Raw genomic sequence first — 24,755 nt, forward strand, 5'->3', positions numbered from 1 at the left:
GAGCCCCATGTGGGACAGGGACTGTGTCCAACCTAATTAGTTAATATACCCCAGAGCCTAGAACAGTGCTTGACATATAGTAAGCGCTTAACAAATACCACCACCGTCATCATCATCAAACCCCTGACCCTCACCCCGGGTCTCTCCCAGGAAGCACCAGGAGTACCAGCCCTCCGCTGCAGACACGGTGGGGAGGAGCCCTGATGGGAATGATAATAATTATCTCTTCTCATTGACCACGTCCCTATCCCTGCGCTTCTCCCAAGGGTCTGGAGAGCTTCTGAAGCCAGCTCCACTGGACAAGACCGGTCAGCTGGGGTCCCGCAGAGGAATAGGGTCATTTAGGATGCCAGAAAGGGCTGGCTGCCGGCAGGAGGACCTAAGTTCTGTGCGGCAGGAAGGGGTGGCAGAATCGCTCTGAGCGAACTCCCTCCTGGTTGTATCGCATTGCAGCCTGGCCGGCCGCGGCCTGCCGGAAATACCCCCAGGAACCCCAGTGGGATGGGAGTGGGGGACACTCCTTATGGGGGAGGGAGAGACAGGGAGGGAAGCTGGGAGAGCCCCTAGTGAGGCTGGGACTGTCCTAGAGAGATAAGAGGGAGGGGCTGACAGGGACAGGTTCGGGGATGTGTTTATGGCGCTTCTGCTTCCACCACCCCGAACTCGGCCACCGGTGTGGGCAGCCAGGACCCTCCTGGGCCCTCCCGGACACCCTCCGATCCGCAGAGCCCCAAGTTCCGCGGCCTTGCTTGGGATAACCGGAGGGCGTGTGACTTCTCTGAGACCGGCAGCCTGAGGCCCGCGGGACTCGGGGGGAGCGGATAGCTCAGCTGGGGATGGAGAGCTCGGGTGGAAACGGAGAGCTCGCGTGGGAATGAAGAGCTCAGCGGGAGGGCTCACCGCCTCCAGAAGGCCTTCCCAGACTGAGCCCCCCTTTCCCTCTGCTCCCCCACCCTCTGCTCTTCCCCTTTCCCTTCCCCTCAGCACTGTGCTCATTTGTATACATTATTTATTACCCTATTTATTTTGTTAATGAGGTGTGTACCTCCTTGACTCTATTTGTCTTGATGATGTTGTCTTGTTTGTTCATTCAATAGTATTTATTGAGCGCTTACTAGGTGCAGAGCACTGTACTAAGCGCTTGGAATGAACAAGTCGGCAACAGATAGAGACAGTCCCTGCCGTTTGACGGGCTTACGGTCTAATCGGGGGAGACGGACAGACAAGAACGATGGCAATAAATAGAGTCGAGGGGAAGAACATCTCGTAAAAAACAATGGCAACTAAATAGAATCAAGGCGATGTACATTTCATTAACAAAATAAATAGGGTAATGAAAATATTGTTTGGTTCTGCTTTGCTTTGCTTTGCTGTCTCCTTCGTTTAGACTGTGAGCCCGTGACTGGGCAGGGATTGTCTCTATCTGTTGCCGAATTGTCCATTCCAAGCGCTTAGTACAGTGCTCTGCACAGTGTAAGCGCTCAATAAATACTATGGAATGAATGAGGGGAGAACTCGGGGGGAGCGTGCTGCGCCTCCTGCCGGAGCTCGGAGAAAGGAGGCCCAGGCCGCCTCCAGTCAGAAGAGCCCCTCTCCTCTCCCCCGGCCCGAGCGGGGAAGTTGGTCAGTCCCCCCGGCAGCCCGGGACAGGGCGTGGAGGGGCCCGAGGGCGGTCCTTTGGGGTGCTTCAGGAGGACTGATCCCTTCCAGGCGAGCGTCAGTGGAGACGACGCCAATGCTTCGCGCTCGGCAGCCGGGTTTGGGGTGTGGGAAGGGGGAGGGACTCTTCCCATCTCTCTTTAACGAGGTTTCCAACCTAATGACGGACTGGGCGGGGACCCCTCCCGCCCTTCGACCCCACCCTCCGCCCCAGAAAGCTTCGATCCCGTCCCCAGCCGCAGCAGCGACCCCCGGGACGGCGGGGAGGGGACGGGGGACGACCCAGCCGGGGCTCCGTCTGCGGATCGAGTCCCGGGCGGGTCACTCTCCCGGCCGCCGGCGGCGGCAGGAGGCAGCGAGCGTCCGCCCCAGCCTTTGGGTGGCCGCCTTCACCTCGGCGTTCCGCAGCGTGTAGACGAGCGGGTTCAGGCCCGGGGTGACTACGGTATAGAAGACGGAGATCACCTTGTCGACCGGGAAGCTGCGGAAGGGCCGCAGGTAGATGAAAACGCACGGCCCGAAGATCAGGCTGACCACGGTCAGGTGCGAGGCGCAGGTGGCCAGGCCCCGTCCGTGGCGCAGGCGCGACCTCAGCGTGGCCAGGATCACGGTGTAGGAGGCGAGCAGGACGACGAAGCAGGCGAGGGACAGCAGGCCGCTGTTGGCCACCATGAGCGCCTCCACGACGGCGGTGTCGGCGCAGGCCAGCTTGGTGAGCTGGGGGACGTCGCAGTAGAAGTTGTCCAGCCGGTTGGGGCCGCAGAACGGGAGCCGCAGGACGAGGGCGGCCTGCGTGGCCGAGTGCACGAAGCCCCCGGCCCAGCAGGCGGTCACCAGGCGGCGGCGCAGGCGCCCGTCCATGACGGCCAGGTAGCGCAGTGGCCGGCAAATGGCCACGTAGCGGTCGAAGGCCATGGCCGTGAGCAGGAGCATCTCGCTGGCCCCCAGCAGGTGCAGGGCGCACACCTGGGCCAGGCAGGCCGGGAAGGAGATGGTGTTCCGGCCCCGCAGGAGGTCTTCCAGGACCTTGGGCACGGTGACGCAGCCTAGGCCCAGGTCCAGGAAGGCCAGGTGGGCCAGAAACAAGTACATGGGCGCTTGCAGGAGGCGCCGGTCAGCGCGCACGGACACCACAATCAGGAGGTTCCCCAGCACGATGGCCGCGAAGGCCGCCGAGAAGAGGCAGGAGAGAAGCAGCCGCGGCGCCCGGGAAGAGGGCAGTCCCAGGAGGACAAACTCCGTCACGGCAGAGTTGTTCGCGCTCTTCTCGGCCCTGAGGGACCTGCACACGGGAGGGTCCGGCTCAGGCAGGGGGTACTGAGGGCAGACCCCCGACCCCGCCGGCGGAAGTTTAACCGGGAGGGAAGGAGTCGCCGATGCGGGCGGGGACCCGAGCGTCAGGCCCCTTGTTTCTCTGCCTGGGAAAGGGCAGAGCCGGCAGAGGGACAGAAGGCGAGAGGCCGGCTCGGGGAGAGCAGGAGAGGGTCGGGCTTGATTCCAGGGATCCTGTTTCCCGAGGATCAGGGTGTCGGGTCCCTGGGATTGGGAAGGGGAATGAGTCGGGCGGCGGGGGCTGGGGGGGGAGCCCACCAAGGCCAGCAGGGCCACCGTGAGCAGGACAGGTCAGCCCCGAGGAGTCCGTTCAGACAGAACCCCAGCCATGGCCTTCCGGGTACTCTCTGGGGTGGGTAGGACGGGGTTTGGTGGAGTTGGGGTGAGGGCTACCTGTCTGACGGCCCGTGACAGGCGCTGGGTGTCATCGGGGCCACGTTGGCTTCAGGCAGCTCAGCCGGCCCAGGTGCTCTGTCCAGAGGCAGGACAGACTGTCAGACACCGCCCCCCTCTTGCTTCCCCCCACCCCCGGTCCGTTCCGCTCCACTGCTCACCCCTCTGCACAATGGACAGTCCCACTGCTCCACCTGCCCCTCCCCCAACTTACCCCTCCGCACCCTGGACCCCGCACTGCTTCCCCTGCCTCCCCGGACCCCGGACCGTCCCATCCCACCGCTCACCTGGACAGTTCCCCTGCACCCCTTTCTCCTCTAGACCTCCCCACTGGAGGGAGTACCAGGGACCGGGGAAGAGTTTGAACGAAGTTTCCGAGGCGAGAGAATCAGAGCGAGGTCCGGTCAGACGAGGATCTGGGGAGGAACAAAGCGCATGAGCAATCGGAGCAGTGGATGATGAGAGCGGAAAAGTAAGAAGCGGAGAGCGGCAGGGGAGCCTGAGAGATGACGACTGGGCGAGGAGTGAGGAGGGCAGCTGTCAATCAGGTGAGCTCTTGGACCAATCAGAACGTAGCCCAAGGAGCTACTCCTAGAACAATAGCCACTGTGTCTACGGCTTCGGCCTAGCGCTCTTCTGGGCGGAACAGCGGACAGAAGAATGAATAAAAGGACCTGTCTTTGGAAGATCTGTGGTTAGTGTGTTTTGCCTTCTCGAACTAATGATTGGTTTGGCCCGACTCCCTGTGCATGAGGCCTCCTGTGTCTGGGTGTAAGGAAAGATTTAGGGGATAGGATAGAGAAGCATCATGGCTAGTGGATAGAGCACGGGCCTGGGTGTCAGAAGGTCATGGGTTCTAATCCCGGCTCCCCCACTGGTCTGCTGTGTGACCCGGGGCAAGTCACTTCACTTCTCCGAGCCTCGGTTACCTCATCTGTAAAATGGGGATTGAGTCTGTGAACCCCGCGTGGGACAGGGACTGTGTCCAACACGATTTGCTTGTATGCACCCCAGAGCTTAGTGCAGGGCCTGGCACAAAGTGAGGGCTTAAATGCCATGGGAGAGAATTAGAGAAGGGTAGGGCCACTGGGATGGTCAAAGAACGAGAAAGCATGGACCTGGGTGTTCAAAATGCCCAAGAGAAGGTTGAGGAAGCAGTCTCCTAACTCTGTTCCAGACCAGAGAAGTCGTGATCACGTTTCTCGAGCTAGGAGCCTGCGCGGAAATGGGCTTACTCTGCTTCAGGAAATACTTCAGGTAGACCTTTCGTGCAAAGTGCAATAATTCTTGCTGCTCGGGGTGACAACGAAATTTCCATGTTCAGAGTCCTGCAAAGATGTCAGTATGTGAGTCCTGATTGCTTAGCAGCCATCCTACCTGCTGACAGGGGGATCATCATCAGTGGGGTTGATTAGGAGCTTACTTTGTGCAGAGCACTGAAGTAAACCGGGATCGTCCAAATGATACATTAGTGTCCGACCCAGCTCCAAGGTCCCGGGACCTTGCCATGGGCTAGAACAGGAGTCTCGGTCCGGCCCTAAATCCCCTCGTCAGGATCTAAATCTGAAGAATTTGACCCCAACCCCAACCCCACCCCGGTATCTAATCTGTCCTTCAGCGCCTTCCGTCCCGGTCAACTATGGCAACTCGATCTGAGGCAGAAGATTTCCCCGCTATTCCGATCCGTGGGGCAGAAACAGAACAGGAAGCAGAAATTTGTCACCATGCAGAGCCACCCAACGCCACACTAGAATGCTGGGGGCGGGGGCGGGGGAACACACGGCCCTGGAAAGATCAACAGCTCCCCACGAGTACGGAGCCAGAGGAACTAGAGAAATTGCGAGCAGCGGGAGTGGGGTTAGACCCGCAGGGTGGAAGGGCCGTTCTGGTCTGTCTCCCCGCTCAGGGCCCGATTCGACTGAGGGCAGGAGCTAGGTTAGTGAGAGGGGGAGGGAGAAGGTGGCCTAGGCCCCCGTGGCTCCCCCGGCTCCCCCGCCCCTTACACAGAGAGAGAGAGAGAGAGGCAGGGCAGCCTGAGGACCGCGGTTCCCGTCGTAGTGGAAGGAGCGGGAGGCTGAGGAGGCGGAAGAGGGCGATGGTCGAGGAGCGGAGGCCACAGCGCAGGGGTCAAGGGCGGGGGGCGGCTGTGCTGGGGCCTTTACCAGTCTGAGCTCCTGGAGCCGCTCAGGGGCCAGCACTGCCCCAGCCTGCGCTCCGCTGGCCTCATCCCTTTATAACGCTGCGTGGCGCAGGGAGGGGAGGAAGACAAATGGCGGGAGGGGTCTTCCGTCTTGGAAATACTCTTCCCCCTTCCCCATCCCCCCTCTCCCCTCCTCCCTCCTCCCTCCTCCCTCTCCACCGCCCTCCCAAGACCTTGCCGACTCACTCACCCAGATTAACAAGCTGTGTGAATTCCATCGCTGCTCAGGGGAGACTTCTGAGGGAGCCCGGAGACGATGCCCCAAGGTGATGGCGCCCTGAGGAGATGCCCCGGGGTGATGCCCTGGAGCGATGCCCGGAGGCGATGCCCCGAGGGGATGCTCCGAGCGATTGGAGGAATCTAGATGGGGGAAGGGCTAAACTTCCGTTGGCGTTTCATCTCGCTCCTCTTTCCACCTTCCTGCCCGCTTCACGACCGTTTGGGGCTAATGATGGAGCCGCAGCCCCTCCAAACCCTCCACCCTACCGTCCCCACCCGGATCCCGCCTCCAGAGAACGTGGGTTCTGAAGCAGCCTGTCTTAGTGGAAAGAACCCGGGCTTGGGAGTCAGAGGTCGTGGGTTCTAATCTTGCTCCTCCACCTGTCAGCTGTGTGCCTTTGGACAAGTCGCTTAACTTTTCTGACCCTCAGTGATCTCCTCTGTAAAATGGGGATTAAGACTATGAGCCCCACGTGAGACAACCTGATTACCTCGTATCTACCCCAGCGCTTAGAACAGTGCTTGGCAAATCATGTGTTTAACAAATACCATTATTATTATTCTTATTATGTCAGATTCTATTCGGGCTTTCGGTGTCCGGGGAGAGCTGTTGCCCGCAGGAAGACCAAAAGGAGAGAAGGGAAGGACAGGGCAGGACGGGACAGGGGAGGAGAGGACAGAGGAACATAAACCGGAGGCTGCGGGAGGGTCGAAGTGGAAGGAAGCTCAGGAAGGAGAGCCGACATCTGCCTGCCACCATTGACCTCCAACTGGGATCCGGGCTGACATGAGCAGATCCAAGCTCTCCAGCTCCTTCACACCTGCTCCCTCCAACCTGCTGCCTCCCACGCCCACTCCCGACCTTTGCAAAGGTCATTCCCGTAGAGGGGAGGGGTCTGCGTCGTCCGGCAAGGAATAGCAAATAGCAGTAGTGGTAGGTAAATTTCCTGCCCACAACGAGTTTACAGTCTAGAGAGGGAGACAGAAAATATAAATAAATAAATTACGGATATGTACATAAGTGCTTTGGGGCTGGTGGGGGGGACGTTAATGAAGGGAAAAAATTAGGGAGAAGGGAATGAGAGAAGAGGATGTGAAGGCTTAGTTAGGGAAGACCTCTTGGAGGAAATGTGCCTTCGATAAGTGCTTTGTCTTGTCTTGGCTGTCGAGTCGTCTTCGACCCAAAGCGACTCCATGGACACATTTCTCCCAGAACGCTCCATCTCCATCTACAATCGTTCTAGTAGTGTATCCATAGAGTTTTCTTGGTAAAAATACGCAAGTGGTTTACCATTGCCTTCTTCAGCGCAGTCAACTTGAGTGTCAGCCCTCGACTCTCTCCCATGCCGCTGCTGCTCAGCCGAGGTGAGTTTTGACTTGCAGCAGATTGCCTTCCATTCGCTAGCCACTGCCTAAGCCAGGAATGGAATGGGTATGCTTCTGCTTGACTCTCCCTCCCTTAGTCGAGATTGGTAGAGTACTGGAAGCTCTCCAAGTGCGATCCTGAGAGGGGTCAATAAGTGTGTACCAGTGTTTATTAAAGTTCTCACTTTGCAAGTAGCCCTATACTAAACTCTAGGTTAAGAGAACACGGGTGAAAATTAGACAGGGGTCCCTGGCCTTTAAGGGGTTCACAATCTAAGAATTAAGGGGGGAGAAACTGGCGACAAGCACATACGGAAAAAATAAACCTAAGAACACAAAAACAACTTAAAAAGCAAGGAGAGGAATAGATCCAAAAAGACACTAAAATAAAAGCCGTAGGGGACTGTGAGTAGGAGACCGGAGTTTCAGGCTTCTCGCGGCCTCAGTCTAACAGTAAAGTCACCATGAGGCTTAACTAAAATCCGCCCTTTCCTATCCAACCAAACTGCAACCAAGTTAATCCAAGCACTTATCCTATTCCGCCCTGATTACTGTATCAGCCTCCTTGCTGACCTCCCTGCCCCCTGTCTCTCCCCACTCCAGTCCAGACTTCACTCTGCCGCCCGGTTCATTTTTCTACCAAAACCTTTCAGTCCATGTTTCCTCACTCCCCAAGAACCTCCAGTGGTTGCCCAACCACCTCCGCATCAAACAAAAACTCCTATCGGCTTTAAAGCACTCAATCACTTTGCCCCCTCCTACCTCACCTTGCTACTCTCCTACTACAACTCAGCCTGCACACTTTGCTCCTCTAATGCTAGTCTTCTCACCGTATCTCCAGCTCGTCTCGCCGCCCACATCCTGCCTGTGGCCTGGAACGCCCTCCCTCCTCAAATTAGACAGACAATTACTCTACCCAACTTCAAAGCCTTATTGAAGGCACAACTCCTCCAAGAGGCCTTCCCTGACTAAACCTTCCTTTCTCTTCTTCTCCTACTCCCTTCTGCGTCGCCCTGACTTGCTCCCTTTATTCATCTCCCCTTCCAGCCCCACAGTACTTATGTAAGCCCCACAGGACTTATGTACCTATCTGTAATTTTTTAATTTATATTAATATCTGTCTCCCCCTCTAGACTGTAAGACCGTTGTGGGCAGGGAATATGTCTGTGTATTATTATATCGTACTCTCCCAAGCGCTTAGTACAGTACTCTGCACACCGTAAGATCTCAATAATTACGAATTAATGAATTAATTAATGAATGAATACCCAAATTGATTCTCCCTGCTACTTAGGCTGTGATCCCCATGTAGAACAGGGACTTTGTCCAAGCTGATTAACTTGTATCTACCCCAGCATTAAGAACAATGGTTGACACATTGTAAGCGCTTAACTAATATTATACAATAATAATAATAGAACTTCCCGACTATCGGGGAAGCGAAGCATCAGAATGAGCGACTGAAGTGTGGCGCCTCCAAGCCTGGAATCTTTAAGGAAAAAAGAGCCGGTTTTCTTGGAGCGGTTAATCACTCACCTCCCAGGAGGCAGGAGACAGTACACGACGACCCCAGAAGCCCCTCCCGGCCCCTGAGGTCTACGAGTGTAGGAAGAGAGTCCCAGCTCGGCCCCAACTTCCCATCTCAGCGGTTCTCTCCCCTCACCCGTCCGCCCTTAGCCTCCCTCCGTCGCCGCCCACCCGGTCGTGACTTCCTTCTCCTTCCCGCATCCGGGGGCTGTGTGGGATTGGGGGGCTGCGAGGAGGAATGGGGAGACTGGAGCCCCTTCCCCCGCAAATGAAAGTAACTTCTGCAGGAGGAACTGAGCCCGAGGCCCCGGGCGGGATGAGGGAACAACGGGGGAGCTGGTGGACGCGGGACCTTCGGAGCCCGGTCCGGGGGCTCCTGGACACTTCACGAAGCTCAGAGTTGGCATCGTTCAAGGGCCGCGGTAGCACCCGGCCAGTGGACTGCAGGGCTGGACCTCCCCTTCCTCCACTCCCTCTCCCCTGGCCACTGAGCGGCCGCCGGGGCCAGCGCGCCGAGGAGTAACGGGTGAGTTGGGGGTGGCCTGGGGTCGGGGCTGGGGGCTGTGCCAGAGAGGGAAACGGAGGGAGGGAGGGACAGAATTTCGATTACCCTCTTCCCCTCCTCCCTAGCCGCCCCCCTCTCCGGGGATCCCCGATTCTTCCCGGGGCCAGAGCATCGCTGGGAGTCCAGGCCCCCAAGGGAATTCCCCGTACCCTGAACCCAGCCCACCTCCTGGGGTTTTGTCCGAGCGTCGTCCTGTCCCCTGTTCGGGGAGGTCCCGCCTGTCCGGATCCTCTTTCCGGGTTGGTCCCGCCGGCTCCTTGCCAGAGTGAGGAAAAGAGTGAAGACCCAGGGGTCCCAGCCCAGGAGAACCCAGTCCCCACCCCATTCTCACCCTCCCTTTTTTGACCGTAGTTGCCTCTCTCCCCTTGCCCCACCCCACACGCTCATCAGCCCCGAAGCATCACGTAGGCATCCATAATTTATTTTCCTAACCGTCGTCTCCCTCTTTAGACCGTAAGCTCCTTGTGGGCAGGGGATGTGTCTCCCAACTCTGATGTACTGTACTCTCCCGAGCGCTCAGTACAGCGCTCTGCCCAGGGTGAGCTCTCAATAAATACCAACGATTAATTGACGGATCGACCGATTCCTCCCCCCCCCCCGCCCCCGCCCCTCGCAAACGGCCTTCCTCCCCGGGAGCTCCTCTCCCCGGGTCGGCCGGGGTCCCCGCGAGGGGACCGAAAGCGGGGTCGGTCCTGACCTGTCCGGTTTCCCAGGAGCGGAGTCGCCAGAGATGGGAGGACCCCTACCCTCACCACGGCTGCTGTTTGCGCTGCTGCTCCTGCCGCCGCCCCCGCCGGCGACCCCGCCAGCGGCCCGGGCCTGGACGGTCCCGGGCTGCACCGTGCTGGACAGCGGCCTGCTGCCCCACGCCCGCGCCCTCGCCCCGCGCTGTCCTGGCCCGTCCGGCCCGTCCGGCCCGACCGGGCCCGGGCTCCTCGTGGCCTGTGCGAACGTGACCCGCCTGGCGACGGTCCTCGAGCGCGTGCCCGCCCGCGCCACCGCGCTGTGCCTGGAGGGCACCGTCCCCCTATTGCCCGGCGGCGTCTTTGCGCGCTTCTCGGAGCTGCGGCAGTTGAGGCTGCAGCTGGGTCCCACCCGCGTCCAACAAGGGGCGTTCCGGGGCCTGGGCGCGCTGCGCCAGCTCCACCTGGTGCACCTGGCGCCCCGCTGCGCCGCCCTGCGCCTGCCCCCGGGCGCGCTGGACCCCGTGGCCGCGCTGAGGGTCCTGTCCTTCCAGGGCTACTGCCTGCGGCCGAGCCGGGCCGTGCGGCTACCCCGCCTGCTGCGCCACCTCGCCCTGGGCCCCAGCTGCCTGACCCAGCTGCAGGAGCTGCGGCGGCTGTTTCCCGGGCTCGGGCGCGGGGACCTGAAGACCCTCGACGTGTCCGCCAACCCACGGCTCCGCGGGACGGGGCCGGCCGGAGCCCTGCGCGGCCTGCGGCTCCTCTCCCTGAAGCTGGACGGCACCCGAGTGCGCGCCGCCGAGCTGATGCGGTCGGGGCTGCGCGGCGTGGACGCGCTCTCGCTGGCGGCCACGGGGGCGGCCCAGGTGCCGGGACCCGCATCGGCGCGCTTCCAGCTGCTCCGCCTGGAGCTGGCGGGGAACCGCGTGGAGAGGCTGCGGCTGGAGTCCCTGCGGGGCCTGCGCCGGCTGGAGGCTCTCGGGTTGCGGGCCAACGCCCTGCGGGAGCTGCCTCCGGGCTTCCTGGCCGCCCTGCCGCGGCTGCGGAGCCTCGACCTGTCCCGGACGGGGCTGGGCCCCGCCGCCCTGTGCCGGGGTCCGGGAGGCTTCGGGAGCGGGCCGGGGCCGGCCGAGGGCGGCCCGGGCCTGCGCGCCCTCGACCTGTCGCACAACAACCTGAGCGCCCTGGAGCCCGGCGCCTTCGCCTGCCTGGGGCAGCTCCGGAGGCTGCGCCTGGAGGGGAACGGGCTGGACCACCTGCAGGGCGGGGAGCTGGGCCCGCTGCGGCGGCTGCGGGAGCTGGAGTTGAGCGGGAACCCGCTGGGCAGGCTGACGCCCGGCTGGCTGGCGCCGCTGCCCGCGCTGACGGCCCTGGGGCTCCTGGACACGAACCTCCACGTCGTGCCCGGGAGCCATCTGCGGGGCCCCGCGGGGCTGCGGCGGCTGCGCCTGGGCACGGCCGGGGACCTGGAGCTCTACCCGCCGTGGCCGCCCGCGCTGCGCCATCTGGAGCTGCGGGCCGAGGGCAGCTACGTCCAGTTCACGGTGCACAAGGCCGAGGCCTTCCCGGCGCTGGAGACGCTGGTGGTGCGCGCCCACTACCTGCTGACCGACCCCTGGAACGCCACGGCGCCCTTCCCGGCCCTGCGCCGCCTCGACCTGCGCGGCTGCAGCCCCGAGCCCTTCGCGGCCGCCGGCTCCCGCCACTTCTTCCCCGCCCTCCCGCGCCTGGAGCGGCTGCGCTTCCGCGCCGACGGCGAGGGCAGGGGAGGCCTGCGGCTGTTGGGGCTCCCGCGCCTGCGGGTGCTGGAGCTGCGGGACCTGGGCCTGGGCCCGGCCCCGCCCGGCCACCGGAGCGAACGGCTGGCCGACCTGCTGGGGCCTCTGCCGGCGCTGCGGGTGCTGCTGCTGCACCGCGTGGGGCTGAGCGCCCTGTCGGCCGAAGCGCTGGAGCCGGCGGGCCCGGGCCGGGCCCGGCTGCGCCTGGTGCGGCTGAGCTCCGAGGAGGCGCTGGAGCCGGGGCCGGAGCTGGAGGAGCGGCTCCCGCGGCTGCCGGCCTTCGTCTACTTTCGCCACGTGTCCTTCGCCTGCGGCTGCGACGGCGCCTGGCTGGGCCCGTGGGCGGCGCGGGCCCCCGCCTCCTACGTGTCGGGCCTGGAGGGGGCCGAGTGCGAGGCCCGGGCGGCGGCCCCGGGCGCCGGCCCCGGCCCCGGCCCCGGCCCCGGCCCCGGCCCCGGCCCCGGCCCCGGCCGCGCCCCGCTGCTCCCCTTCCTGCACGCCCACTGCCCGCCGCAGGGCCCCGGCCTGCTCCTCTTCCTGGCCAGCTCCGCGCTGCTGCTGCCGCTGCTGCTGCTCCCGCTCCTGCCGGCCGCCGCCCTGCGCGGCCGGGCCTCGGGCTCCGGCCGGCGGGGCCGCTGCCTCCTGCTGCGGCGGCTGCTGCCGGCCCGGCGGCCGCGGGGCCCCTACCGCTACGACGCCTTCGTGGCGCACTGCGCCCGCGACCGGGGCTGGGTGGTGCGGGAGCTGCTGCCCGCCCTGGAGGAGGCGGCCGGGCCGGGCCGGGCTCTGCGGCTCTGCCTGCCCGAGCGGGACTTCGTGCCGGGCCGGGCCCGGGCGGACGGGGTGGCGGCGGGGCTGGCGGCCAGCCGCGCCGCCCTGTGCGTCCTCAGCCCCCGGGCGCTGCGCAGCCCCTGGCTCGCCCTGGCCCTGCGCCTGGCCACGCAACACCTGCTGGACGCGCCCGGCCCGCCCCGCCTGCTGCTGCTCGTCCGGGACCCCGCGGGCCGCGGCCGGCCGCCCGGCTGCCCCGGCCTGGCCCGGCTCCTCGGCCCCGGGGCCGTCCTGCGCTGGCCGGGGGCGGGGCCGGGGGCCGGGGCCGAGGCCGAACGGACCGAGTTCTGGGAGACGTTGAGGGAGCGGCTGGAGGCGGCCGGGCGGGAGGACTAGGGGCCCTCGCGGCCGGGCCCGGCCAGAGCTCGGAGGGGCGAGCCCGGGCTTGGGACTCGGAGGGCGTGGGTCCTAACCCCCGTCCCGCCACTTCTCGGCTGTGTGCCCTCGGGCGAGCCACTTCAGAATAACGATGGCATTTGTTAAGCGCTCACTCTGCGCCAAGCACTGTTCTAAACTTCTCTGGGCCTCGGTGACCTCATCTGTCAAATGGGGATTAAGAGTGGGAGTCCCGTGCGGGCCCGCGACTGTGTGCAACCTGATTTCCTTGTGTCCACCCCAGCGCCGAGTACAGTGCCTGGCACGTGGTAAGCGCTTAAAGAACACCACCATTATCGTTCTATCTTTAGGCACCTTAGCCGGTTACTGTTTCCGGCGTCCACCTCTCGGTCACTTTGGGTCCGCCTGCTCCCGCTTCCACTCCGAGTGCCTCTAGATCAGGAACCTCGACTTCTATTCCTTCTATCCTCTAGGCGCCCCCCACAGCGCTCTGCGCCCAGGGGGGGTTCAGAACAACGCTGCTGGGGGGGATGATGATGAGGATGATCGATTAATCAATCGATCCATCAGTGGCATTTGCCGAACGCTTACCGTGTCCAGAGCACTGTACTAAGCGCTTGGGAGAATACGATTTAACAGAGTGGGTAGACATGATGGAGTGGAGGAAGAGGAGGAGAAGGAGGAAGGGCGGCCGTGGCCAGGAACGGGAGGGACACTGTTGTCCATCGGGTGGAACCGGGGGCGGCTTTGAGCCCGGGAGGCGGTGTAGACAGCCTCCGCTGGGCTGGAAGCTACCGGACTCTCGTTGGAGGACTGGCCGGGGAAGCGAGCCGGTTTCTCTCTTTGTGAATTTCTCCACTCCCAGCCTGGCTTGGCCTCCTGTCCGTCCCCCTTCTCCTCCCAGGCCCCCGGCCCCACTCTCTCCTTCCAGATCCGAGCGGTCCCCTCTCCCGACGGGGCCTGTGGCCAGACCCGGCGTTCGTCGGAACGCGAGCCGGGATGCGGCTCAGAGGACGGGACTTGGCAGCCTTTAAACCGGCTCCTTCTCCCCGGGGATCGGGCCCGGCAAGGGTCAAACAGTCGATCGGTCGTTCGTATTTATTGAGCTCTTACGTCTGCAGAGCAAGGTACTAAACGCTTGGGACGGAGGGGTTTCGGGGACCTGCCTCCCTCGTCCCTGCCGAGATCCCAGGGCGGACCTCGGCCTCTCCCCCGGGGCTGCGTCTCTCCGCTCCGGTCTCGAGGAGACCCCAGGGGCAGCCGCCGGCTGGGAGGAGAGGCAGCGCTGACAACTGGCAAGACGCCTCCCGCTGCCCCGGGGACCGGGGCCGGGGCCGCCCGCTCCTACCCTTTCCGCCAGGATAAATTCCAAGCCGCCCAGAAAGCCAGACCGCATTTCGGCGCTGTCGTGGCACCGGACTCAATCTCCGTCCACGGGTCCCGCTGACCGGGATTGCAGCTCGATTCGGAGAAGCGGCTAACGGCTTGAGGTAAAAGGGTGCCTCGGTTTCCCCACTGACACCTGAGGATTCCGGCAGTGAGGAGGAAGCAGAGCCACTCTTGTGGGACAGAATGGCCCGGCCCGGGTCTCAGGGAGCAATTGGGCCGGTGCTACCCGTCGCAGGCTCGGGGAGGGGATGTCTCAGCACTGACCAGCAGAGAGTAGGTCGGGGGCGATTGGGGGCTTCGGGGGTGGGGACAGCCTGGAGAGTGGGCACAGGATCAAATCCTCCCGGTCCTGGGTCTCATCGGCCAATTTACATCCCTGCAGACCTGTAAGTTCAGCCAGTCCACCCCTCTCCATCCAGCCTCCAGCCCCTATATCCAGAGAGGGACCAGCAAAGCACACGTTCCCACAGGGAGCCACGTAGTCAGAAGCATCAGCGGGTCCTGGGCGGGGGAGAGGACAGGTCCACGGACCAGTGTCCACTAAGTGTCACTGGGGGAGAGTCAGGGATGGAGAGGGGAGAGCCAGGGGTGTTGGACAGTCCATGCTGGGTCACTGGGGGAAGAATCAGGGGTGTTGGATGGTCCATGCTAGGTCGCTGGGGGAGAGTCAGGGGTTGAGAAGAAAGAATCATGGCTTTTGGATGGTCTGTTCTGGGTCATTGTGGGGAGAGTCAAAGCTTCCAAAGTCGATGTGAAGTGAAGCCAGTATGTGCCCAGCTCCCTCACTCAAAGTCTGGGGACTCACGGTTGGAAAGCCCCTGACTCATTCCTCCTCACCCGCCAAAACCCAGGCCACTAAGTGCTCTTTTGATTGGTAATTGACAGATTCATTTATATGTGCCTGTGACTGATAGTGGTAACAATAATATTATTCACTGATGCCCGTTGGATGCAAAGCACTGTACTAAGCTCTTAGAAAATAAAACAGAGAAATTATACAATCCCTTCCCAAAAGAGGTTAGCCTTCTAACAGGGGACAACAATATAAAACTACTTAAGGAGTGATAAAAAAAAGTGGGTAGATAGTTGAACAAGCAAACAAACCTAAGTGCTAAGGATGGATGTAAATAACCTATAAGAAGCAGCGTGGCCTATTTGAAAAAGCACAGGCTTGGAACTCAGAGGACCTGCGTTCTAATCCTAGCTCTGCCACTTGCTTGGGCAAGTCAATTAACTTCTCTGTGCCTCAGTTTCCTCAACTGTAAAATGGGGATTCAATACCTGTTCTCCTTTCTACTTAGAATGTGCACCCCACTTGAGCGGGAACTGACCTGAGTAACTGGATTCACTTTCCCCTCTAGACTGTTAATAACAATAATAATAATAACAATAATAATGACACTTGTTAAGTTATCGGCGAGGAGTCGAGGATGACCCCTAGGTTGTGGACTTCTGGTAACAATTAAAATTGTGGTAATAATAATAATAATGGTATTTGTTAAGTGCTTATTTTGTGCCAAGCACAGTTTTAAGTGCTGGGGTAGATATAATCAGGTCGGTCACAATCCCTGTCCTACGTGGGGTTAAGAGAGGAGAAGAACAGGTATTTACAAGGAGAATGATAGTGTCAATGGCAGAGATGGGAGACTTGTGAAGAGGAGCGGGTTTAGGAAGGAAGATGTTTCATTTTAGCCATTCTGAGTTTGTTTGAGGAACCGATGGGACATAGAGATGGAGAGGTCCTGGAGGCCAAAGGAGAAGCAAGATTGCTGCTTAGATGAGAAGTCAGGGCTTGAGAGTTAGATGTGGGAAGCGTCCTCACAGAGGTGGAAGTGAACCTGTGGGAACTGATGAGCTCCCCGCGACCGTGGTTATAGAGTCAGAAGAGCAGGGGACCTAGAGCAGCCCTGCACAAAACCCAAAATTGAGAGCTGAGAGGCAGAAGAGGAACTGGTGAAGGAAACTGAGAAGGAGCGGCCAGAGAGGTGGGAAGGGAACAAGATTAGAAGCAGGTCAGCAAACCCGGGACCTCATAGTGGTTCCAGAAGGGGGGAGTGGTCCACAGGGTCAAAGGTCCAGGAGAACTAGGACAGATACCTAGTCTCTGGTTCCTAACTAGGAGAAATTCACCCACCTGTGGTTATTTGTTAAGTGCTTATTTTGTGCCAAGCACTGTTTTAAGTGCTAAGGTAGATATAACATAATCAGGTCGGACACAATCCCTCGAGTTCTTCTTTCTACCCCTTTTCTTATCGTACTTGTTAAGTGCTTACTCTGTGTCAAACACTTGTAGGAGCTTGGGAAGGGACAAGTTATTTAGGTTGGTCACAGTCCCTATCCCACCTGGGTTTCACACTCTAAGTGCCCGTCCCCTAATGCCCAGTAGAACGCTCTGCCCACAGTAGGCATCCAGTAAAGCATGGATCCCCACCCAGGCCTCGCCCTAATTGGTTCCTGTTGATGGCGTGACTCCATTTCTTCTCCAGGACAAATGGAAACCCTGGGAAAAAATAACGACTCTGAATCCGTGAGCGGGTTCGTCCTCCTGGGCTTCCCATGCCGCCGGGAGATCCGGCCCCTCCTCTTCTCCTTCTTCTCCGCATCTTACGCGCTGACCCTGCTGGGGAACGGGGCCATCGTCTGTGCCGTGCGCCGGGACCGCCGCCTCCACACCCCCATGTACCTCCTCCTGGGGAGTTTCTCCTTCCTGGAGATCTGCTACGTCACCTCCACGGTCCCCAACATGCTGGCCAACATCCTCTCCGAGACCAAGGCCATCTCCCTCGCGGGCTGTTTCCTCCAGTTCTACTGCTTCTTCTCGCTGGGCACCACGGAGACCTTCCACCTGTCGGTCATGGCGTTTGACCGGTTCCTGGCCATCTGCCGGCCCCTGCGCTATCCCTCGATCATGACCCCGCAGCTCTGCACGCTCCTGGTGGTCACCTGCTGGGTGGGAGGCTTCCTCTGCTTCGTCCTTCCTGTTTACCTGGTGGCCCGGCTGCCCTTCTGCAGCCCCAGAGTCATCGACCACTTCCTGTGTGACCCGGGGCCCTTGCTGGCCCTGTCCTGCACGCCCGCACCTGGCGTGGAGCTCACCTGTGCGGGGCTCAGCTCCCTTCTCCTCTTGTCCACCTTGGTCTTCATCCTGGGTTCCTACGCGCTGGTGCTCCGGGCGGTGCTGCGGGTGCCCTCGGCCGCCGGCCGGCGCAAGGCCTTCTCCACCTGCGGCTCCCACCTGGCCGTCGTAGCATTGTTCTACGGCTCCGTCATGGGCACCTACGTGAGCCCCGGGGCCGGGAGCCCTGGAGGAGGCCAGAAAGTCGTGACCCTGTTCTACTCGGTGCTGACGCCGCTCTGCAACCCGCTCATCTACAGCCTCCGGAACCAGGAGATGAAGGCCGCTCTCTGGAAAGGGCTGGGGGCGCGGGGAGCGGGTCCGAGGCGGGGGAGGGGCTGCAGGGACCCGACCAGCTCCTGGGAGCCACAGAAATGAACCTCGGTGGGCAAATGCTACGGAGTCCACTCGCTCCCCAACTGCTCACCCTGAAAATCTCTCCAACCATGGTTCAGAGAGAGGCTGGGGTTGGGGCTGGGATTGGGGGGCGAGCGGGCAGGAATACCATCTCTATGGTATGGTACTCTCCTAAGACCTTAGTACATGCAGTGTCCTGTGCAGAATAAGCGTTCAATGAAAACCACTGATTCAAATAAGGAACTCGAAAGAGTGGCTAGGGCTTCGCTTCTGCTCTAAAGTCTTGTTTGGTGGTCGAAATTGTGTTGGCTTGTCTCCTCTTTTAGACTTTAAGCTCAATGGGTGCGGGGATCACTCTTTGTACCTCTGAACCATCACAACAAAATGTACTGAGCTTCTTCTGGGAACCTACTGTATGCCTAGTACTGTACTGGCCATGGTGAAGCAGTGTGCTATAATGGATGGCGCACAGGCCTACGAGTCAGAAGGACCTGGATTCTAGTCCAGGCTCCACCACTTGTCTGCTGAGTCACCTTGGGCAAGTCACTTCACTTCTCCATGCCTCAATTACCTCGTCTCTAAAATGGGGATTAAAACTGGGCACCCCACGTGGGTGGGACAGGGACTGGGCCCAACCTGATTAACTCGTATCTACACCGGTGCGTAGTACAGTGCCTGGCACATAGTGAACACTTAACAAATACTTTTTTTAAAAAAAGCACACCGTATTGAGAACCTCCTGTGTGCACAGCACTGTACTGGACATCTACTATGCGCAGCATGCCATACTGAGAACCGCCTATGTGCAGAACACTGTACCGGACATCTACTGTGTGCAGCATACCATACTGAGAGCTTTCCGGGTGCAAAAAATTGCACTGGGCATTGGTGCGCAAAGCACTGTCACGGGTGGCTTCTGTGTACAGAGCACGGGACTGGACACCCGCAGTATGCGGAAGCCGTGCTGGACGCTTAGTACTTGAAAGAGTGGATGGACGGTGAGAGCTCCAGGAGGTCGAGATCGGTCTGAGAACCTGGGACTCCCCCTGGGCCTTCCCCGGTGCTTTCCCCGGAGAGCCACTGTAAACCCAGACCCAGCCTATCCCCGTTTAGTCACCCCGGGAGGAGGCGCCTGAACCTCTCCGACCCGCGGGACTCGGTCGGTCCCAGGGCTCCCGGCACCCGGCAGGGCTCACCCCCGTCCTGAGCCTGATGCCCCTGCCCTGCGGGCTCCGACCCCGGGGCGCCCGGGAGGGAAGGGCCGGGGAGGAGGAGGAGGCAGCGCCGCGGGGGAGAACACGTGCCACTGTCAGCCGCAGGGAGAAGCCCCCGCAGAGCCGCGCGGGGCCAGGACCCCTGGGTCCCATCGGGCCTGAAGGCGGCTGAGCGCGGCGCCACGAATGAATTTCAAGCCGCGGGCGGAGCGTGAAGAGACCTTGGACCCCGTTCCCGCCGCCACTCGCCACCAGCCCACCGGCCCGCTCCCACCGGCTTCCACCTAGGCCCCGCAGGTGCGTGCCCGCGTTCGTCCAGCGCCCTCGGCCCTGAGACCCTGAGCTCCGACCCCAAAGTCTCCCTTCCACCCATACTCCACCCTGGATCATCTTCCTGGAACATCGCTCGGCGCATCTCTCCCCTTTCCAGACCCCTCCAGGGGCAGGTTACCCTTCTCCCTCCCCCTCGCGCAAGAATTCCTGACCCTTGGCTTCAAGGCGTTCCCCATCTCATGCCTCTGCAATCTTTACCTGCTACTCCCCTGCTCCCTCTCTTCGCTGCTTTCATGCCCACCTTCTCCCGGGGCCTGCCTCTCCACTCGGCCACCTCTGAGGACCCTTCACTCATGCTGTTCGTCCAACCGGCACCTACTCCCTGCCAAAAATCTGCCAGATCACGGCTTTCCTCTTGAAAATCTCCTGAAATCCCACCACCCCAACAACCCTTCCTACCGCCCCAAATAGCATCAACCCAGAAGTCTCCCAAAGCCTTTGTCTTTTATTTCTATCCTCAGAACTATATGGACACTCTGCAAAATCATTCGATCAATCGCGTATTCAGTTACTTCATCTCAGTAGAGTCGTTTTACTACCTAACAATTAACCGGTGGTGTTTATTGAGTGCTTACTATGTGCAGAGCACTGTACTAAGTCCTAGGGAGAGTACAGTTCAACTGAATTAGCAGGCACGTTCCCTGCCCATAACACACAGTCTAGGGGACTGTTATATCCTTGCTCTTCCTTCCAACAATAATAGTAATGATAATAATAATGATATCTGTTTAGCACTTTTATGATGCACCAAACACTGTTCTCAGTTCTGGGGTAGCTACAATACAATCAGATCAGATTAAAGTCCTGTCCCACACAGGGCTCACAGTCCAACAGTGGGGAGAATATATATTTAATCCTCATTTTTCTAGATGAGGAAAATGAGGGACAGAGAAGTAAAGTAACTTGCCCAAAGTCACAATGCTCTCACGATTTATAAATATTTTTTGTCTACCTCTCCCATTAGAGTGTAACCTCCTTACGGACAGGGAACATGAGACCTGCTTCTGTTGAATTTCACCAAGTGTTTGTAGCCTCTCGGCTTCTTGTGGGAAGGGATCACATCAACCAAGTCTGTTGTAATGTACTTTCCCAAGTGCTTTAAACAGTGCTCTTCACACGGTAAGCACTCAATAAATACCATTGATCTGTTTCTATTTTTTAATGGTGCTTAAGCACTTATTATGTGCCCAATACTGTGCTAAGGACTGGGGAAGAAACAAGGTAATCAGGTGGGCACAGTCCCCGCCTACATGAGGCTTACAGTCCAGTTTAATCCCAATTTAAAAGATGAGGTAAACGAGGCACAGAAAAGTTAAGTGACTTGCCCAAGGTCGTACAGTAGACAATTAGCAGAGACAGGATTAGAAGCCAGGTCCTCTGACTCCCAGACCTGTGATCTTTCCAAGCTGCTTCCCACTGACTGATTAGTTCGAAGTTTAGTACTCAACAGGTCGTCAATAAATAACATTATTTGCAGAGCACTGTGCTGAATAACTGCCTTATTCAGAGCATTGTTGGCCAAACTCTACCCTGGTGCCAACTCTGTCCAGAAATTGTATAGGGCACCCCCTGTGTTCGGCATTACGGTCCCAAATGCCATTTTGGTGAAAAACAATAAAAGAAAAAATGTGGTCCTTTCCCTGAAGGAGCTCAGCGTCGAATGAGTGAGGCAAGCGGGTATATCTTGTAAGTGTACAGTAGGTATGGGTGAGAAAACAGAAGTAAATCGGCAGGTGCACAGATTGCTATACGCACAAAAGCTGAGGGAGTCGTGAGGGCGTAAAGACTGGGGCTCATAGGAAAGATTCCTGGAGGTAGAATTTCAGGAGGTTTTGACAAAGGGAGGGCTGAAGTCGGTGAGGAAGGGTGAAAGAAGTTCCCTGTAGAAGGAAAGGCCTAAGAAAGAGTCGGAAGCAGGAGAGTTGAGAAGGAAAAGGTAAAGAGGTTAGATGGGGAGGAGCAAAGAGGGAGAGTGCAGGGCAGGAGGTTTGTAGGGGAAAGCAGCATTTAGGAACTTGAAGTCAGTGGTAGCTGCATCGTTCACTCTGGTCACCACTTGCCCTGCCGCCCCACTCCCTCCCACCCATTAGGCAGAAATCACTTCCCTTGCCAACCTGTTACCCACCTCACCCCCGCCCCGCCATGCCGACGGCCTCCTATCCCGGTGTTCCCCAACCCCGACACCCAAGCCGCCGTTTCTCCCACTTCAGCCCCTTCCAGGCTGCGGAACGATGACCCTCCCGGGCAGCGGTAACTTCAGCGGCTCCAGCAATGGGTTCATCCTCCTGGGCTTCCCGAGCCGGCGGGAGATCAGGCCCCTCCTCTTCTCGCTCTTCTCCGCGTCCTACGCGCTGACCCTGCTGGGGAACGGGGCCATCGTCTGTGCCGTGCGCCGGGACCACCGCCTCCACACCCCCATGTATCTCCTCCTGGGGGGTTTCGCCTTCTTGGAGATCTGCTACGTCAACTCGGACGTCCCTAACATGTTGGCCAACATCTTCTCCGAGACCAAGGCCATCTCCCTCGCGGGCTGCTTCCTCCAATTCTACTGCTTCTTCTCGCTGGGCACCACCGAGTGCCTCTTCCTGTCGGTCATGGCGTTTGACCGGTTCCTGGCCATCTGCCGGCCCTTGCGCTACCCCTCGGTCATGACCAAGAGGTCCTGTGCCCACCTGGTCATCTCCTGCTGGGCGGGCGGCTTCCTCTGGTTCCTCCTTCCTGTGTACCTGGTGGCCCGGCTGCCCTTCTGCGGCCCCAACGTCATCGACCACTTCTTGTGTGACCTGGGCCCACTGCTGGCCCTGGCGGCCGCCTGTAGCCCCATCCCGGGCACCGTGCTCATCTGCGGGCTCATGAGCTCCCTCCTCATCTTCGCCACCTTGCTCTTCATCCTGGGCTCCTACGCGCTGGTGCTCCGGGCGGTGCTGCGGGTGCCCTCGGCCGCCGGCCGGCGCAAGGCCTTCTCCACCTGCGGCTCCCACCTGGCCGTGGTGGCGTTGTTCTACGGCTCCGTCATGGTCACCTACGTGAGCCCCGGGGCCGGACAGACGGAGGGCATGGAGAAGTTCACCACCCTGTTCTACTCGGTGCTGACGCCGCTCTGCAACCCGCTCATCTACAGCCTCCGGAACCAGGAGATGAAGAACGCCCTCCGGGCCGGGCTGGGGCGGGGCTGGGTCTTATCCGGGTGGACCCTAGGGTGGGGCACGGGGAGGGCTGGGAGCCAGAAGTGATGGGGGCCACCGGACCAAATGCCACCGACTCTGCTGGGTCCCGGGCCTTGGTGCTGCCCTTTGAGGAGCCTGCCCCCCAAGAAGGCTGTCGTACACGTACCGCTCCCTCCCCTCCTCACTGACCTCCAGGTCGGATCCTCAACATTCTTCCCCTTTGCAGCCTCACCCAGGCTCCTGTGGACCCTAGTCAGATTAGCCACGAACTCCCGGTCCAGCCCCGCTCACCCACCCCCTGCCTCCGCTTGAAGGTTATGTTCATGAAGACGCTTGCGGAGGGGATCGCAGTGGCGAAGGAGAGGGAGGGGGCTGCTGGTGGTGATTTTGATGATAAGGACTGTGGCGAAGATGATTAGATTTTCAAATCCACCCAGAGATACAAGGGAGCGTCGCGTGTGGCCGTGCCGCCCCTGAATCTTCGCGCTGGGTTTTCAGAACACCCCAACCCCTCCAAAGCTACTCTGAGGGTCTTCTCGCTGTACCTCAATCTCATCTATTTCGCAGTCGACCTCTCCCCCACGTCCTGCCTCGGGCCTGAAACGCCCTACCTCCTCATATCTCACTGACAATTACTCTCTCCCACTTCAAAGCCTTATTAAAGGCACATCTCCTCCAAGAGACTTTCCTAAATCCTCCTTTTCTTTTCTTCAACTCCCTTCTGCAACACTCTGACTTGCTCCCTTTATTCATGACCCCCGCCCAGACCCAAGGCACTTTTGTTCATACCTGTAATTTATTTCCTTGGGTTAGTGGAAAAGAGCACGGGCTTGCGAGTCAGAGGTCGTGGGTTCTAATTCCGGCTCCGCCACTTGTCATCTGTGTGACTTTAGCCAAGTGCCTCAATTACCTCATCTGGAAAATGGGGATTAAGACTTTAAGCCCCCGTGGGACAACCTGATAACCTTGTACCTACCCCAGCGCTTAGGACAGTGCTTGCCACAGAGTAAGCGCTTAACAGATTCCATTATTATTACTAACGTCTGTCTCCCCCTCTAGACAATAAACTTGTGTGGGTGGGGAATGTGTCTGTTATACTGCATTCTCATAAGCGCTTTGCAGAGTACTCACCTACCACTCCCTAGCTCACACTCTTCTCTCCCCTTTACTATTTCTTCTTCCCTCTGACCTAGAACATATTGTCACCCAGGCCTGGAGCCCCTTCCCTACAGCTCCGCCAAACCACAGCTCTCCCCATCTTCGAAATTCTTCTAAAATCCCTCCCCTGCCAAGCCTTGTCCACTAATTCCTTAAATGCCAAATTGTAGCATGTAAACCACCTACAGTTAGGTATTCCCGTCCTCGTGTACATATGCATATTCAATTATACACTTATTTATTCTCATTCCACTACTGAATCTGTAAATATTTTTCATTGCCCAACTGCTTAGCTCAGTGCTCTGCAGAGAGAAGGTACTCAAGCAATATTATTGCTTATTAGTATTATTAAAAATAATAATAATTCTGGCACTTGTTAAACACTTATGTGCAGACACTGTTCTAAGCACTGGGGTAAATCCAAGTTAATCAAGTTGGGCACAGTCCCTGTCCCATATGGGGCTCATTATCTCAATCCCCATTTCCCAGTTGAGGTAGCTGAGGCCCAGAGAAGTAAAGTGACTAGTCCAAGGTCACAAAGCAGACAAGTGACAGAGCTGGGATTAGAACCCTTCTGACGACCAGGCCCGTGCTTTATCCACTATGCCACTCTGCTCTGATTGCTGGCCTTCTCCAAGTGCTCAGTAAACTCTGCAAAAACTGCAGGGACCCCCTAGATCAGGGAAAGGGTTAGTGTGAGGGTAGGTTGGGGGAGGTGGGGGGTGCTCTGATGGCTCCCCCTGGCCACCTTGGCCCTTCCTGGGACCCAGGACGGTACCCATCATGCCTCCCATGAGCCTCCCCGTTCCTACCAGACGCCTTACCAACCCTAGAACCCAAAAGTTTCTCTCGGGCTCAGCACTGGCAGAGCTAGAAGTGACCACCCCCAGCCCAGCCCAGCCCAGCCTTAGCATCGGCTCAGCCCAGCTCTCTTGGTTTCTGAGTTGAGGAGAGACCAGCCTGGTCTCCTGACTCCCCCACGTCACATAGGGGGCAAATACCCGGGCCCCGGGACAGGAAGAGTGGGAAGCCAGAGATTAGGTGTCAGTAAGGTCAAGATGGCCCTCCCTCCCCAGCACATTTGGTGGGGCTGGAAAGGTGAGAAGCAGAGAGGCACAGGGGCTGCTCAATGAG

At 59.3% G+C, this 24,755-nt stretch overlaps 4 protein-coding genes and 1 non-coding gene across 5 annotated transcripts; 3 read left to right on the forward strand and 2 right to left on the reverse strand.

The window, feature by feature from the left end:
- Positions 1-1,980: 1,980 nt before the first annotated feature.
- LOC100092206 (olfactory receptor 4Q3-like) lies at positions 1,981-4,686 on the reverse strand. The gene is made up of 4 exons (XM_029077417.2): positions 4,620-4,686; positions 3,672-3,800; positions 3,385-3,462; positions 1,981-2,941 (listed from the first exon to the last, which is right to left on the reverse strand). Exons 3-4 carry the CDS (start codon positions 3,417-3,419, stop codon positions 1,981-1,983), a joined length of 996 nt encoding a protein of 331 aa, XP_028933250.1. The 5' UTR covers positions 3,420-3,462; positions 3,672-3,800; positions 4,620-4,686.
- Positions 4,687-7,178: 2,492 nt separating this feature from the next.
- Positions 7,179-7,316, reverse strand: LOC114816311. Its single transcript, XR_003764075.1, has one exon. It is a non-coding gene; the product is annotated as a small nucleolar RNA SNORA7 (small nucleolar RNA).
- A 2,674-nt stretch (positions 7,317-9,990) lies between these two features.
- On the forward strand, positions 9,991-12,888 carry LOC114815971 (toll-like receptor 11). The gene is made up of 2 exons (XM_029077418.1): positions 9,991-12,138; positions 12,238-12,888. Exons 1-2 carry the CDS (start codon positions 9,991-9,993, stop codon positions 12,886-12,888), a joined length of 2,799 nt encoding a protein of 932 aa, XP_028933251.1.
- Positions 12,889-16,582: 3,694 nt separating this feature from the next.
- LOC100680733 (olfactory receptor 11H6-like) lies at positions 16,583-17,770 on the forward strand. Its single transcript, XM_003429367.3, has one exon. It carries the CDS (start codon positions 16,769-16,771, stop codon positions 17,768-17,770), a length of 1,002 nt encoding a protein of 333 aa, XP_003429415.2. The 5' UTR covers positions 16,583-16,768.
- Positions 17,771-21,527: 3,757 nt separating this feature from the next.
- Positions 21,528-22,882, forward strand: LOC100086234 (olfactory receptor 11H6-like). Its single transcript, XM_029077419.1, has 2 exons — positions 21,528-22,495; positions 22,690-22,882. The coding sequence occupies exons 1-2, from the start codon at positions 21,528-21,530 to the stop codon at positions 22,880-22,882; spliced, it is 1,161 nt and encodes a 386-aa protein (XP_028933252.1).
- Positions 22,883-24,755: the final 1,873 nt, after the last annotated feature.

This window comes from Ornithorhynchus anatinus, chromosome 13 (assembly GCF_004115215.2).
Source record: "Ornithorhynchus anatinus isolate Pmale09 chromosome 13, mOrnAna1.pri.v4, whole genome shotgun sequence".
In the NCBI taxonomy this organism is placed as follows: Eukaryota; Metazoa; Chordata; class Mammalia; order Monotremata; family Ornithorhynchidae; genus Ornithorhynchus; species Ornithorhynchus anatinus.

Coding starts and splice junctions, on each gene's coding strand:
- LOC100092206 (XM_029077417.2), bottom strand. CDS start 3,419: ATGACACCCAGCGCCTGTCACGGGCCGTCAGACAG. Junction 2,942..3,384: donor TGTCACGGGCCGTCAGACAG/GTAGCCCTCACC, acceptor TCCCGTGTGCAG/GTCCCTCAGGGCCGAGAAGA.
- LOC114815971 (XM_029077418.1), top strand. CDS start 9,991: ATGGGAGGACCCCTACCCTCACCACGGCTGCTGTTTGCGCTGCTGCTC. Junction 12,139..12,237: donor CCCGGGCGGCGGCCCCGGGC/GCCGGCCCCGGC, acceptor TGCCCGCCGCAG/GGCCCCGGCCTGCTCCTCTT.
- LOC100680733 (XM_003429367.3), top strand. CDS start 16,769: ATGGAAACCCTGGGAAAAAATAACGACTCTGAATCCGTGAGCGGGTTC.
- LOC100086234 (XM_029077419.1), top strand. CDS start 21,528: ATGACCCTCCCGGGCAGCGGTAACTTCAGCGGCTCCAGCAATGGGTTC. Junction 22,496..22,689: donor TTATCCGGGTGGACCCTAGG/GTGGGGCACGGG, acceptor TCCCCTTTGCAG/CCTCACCCAGGCTCCTGTGG.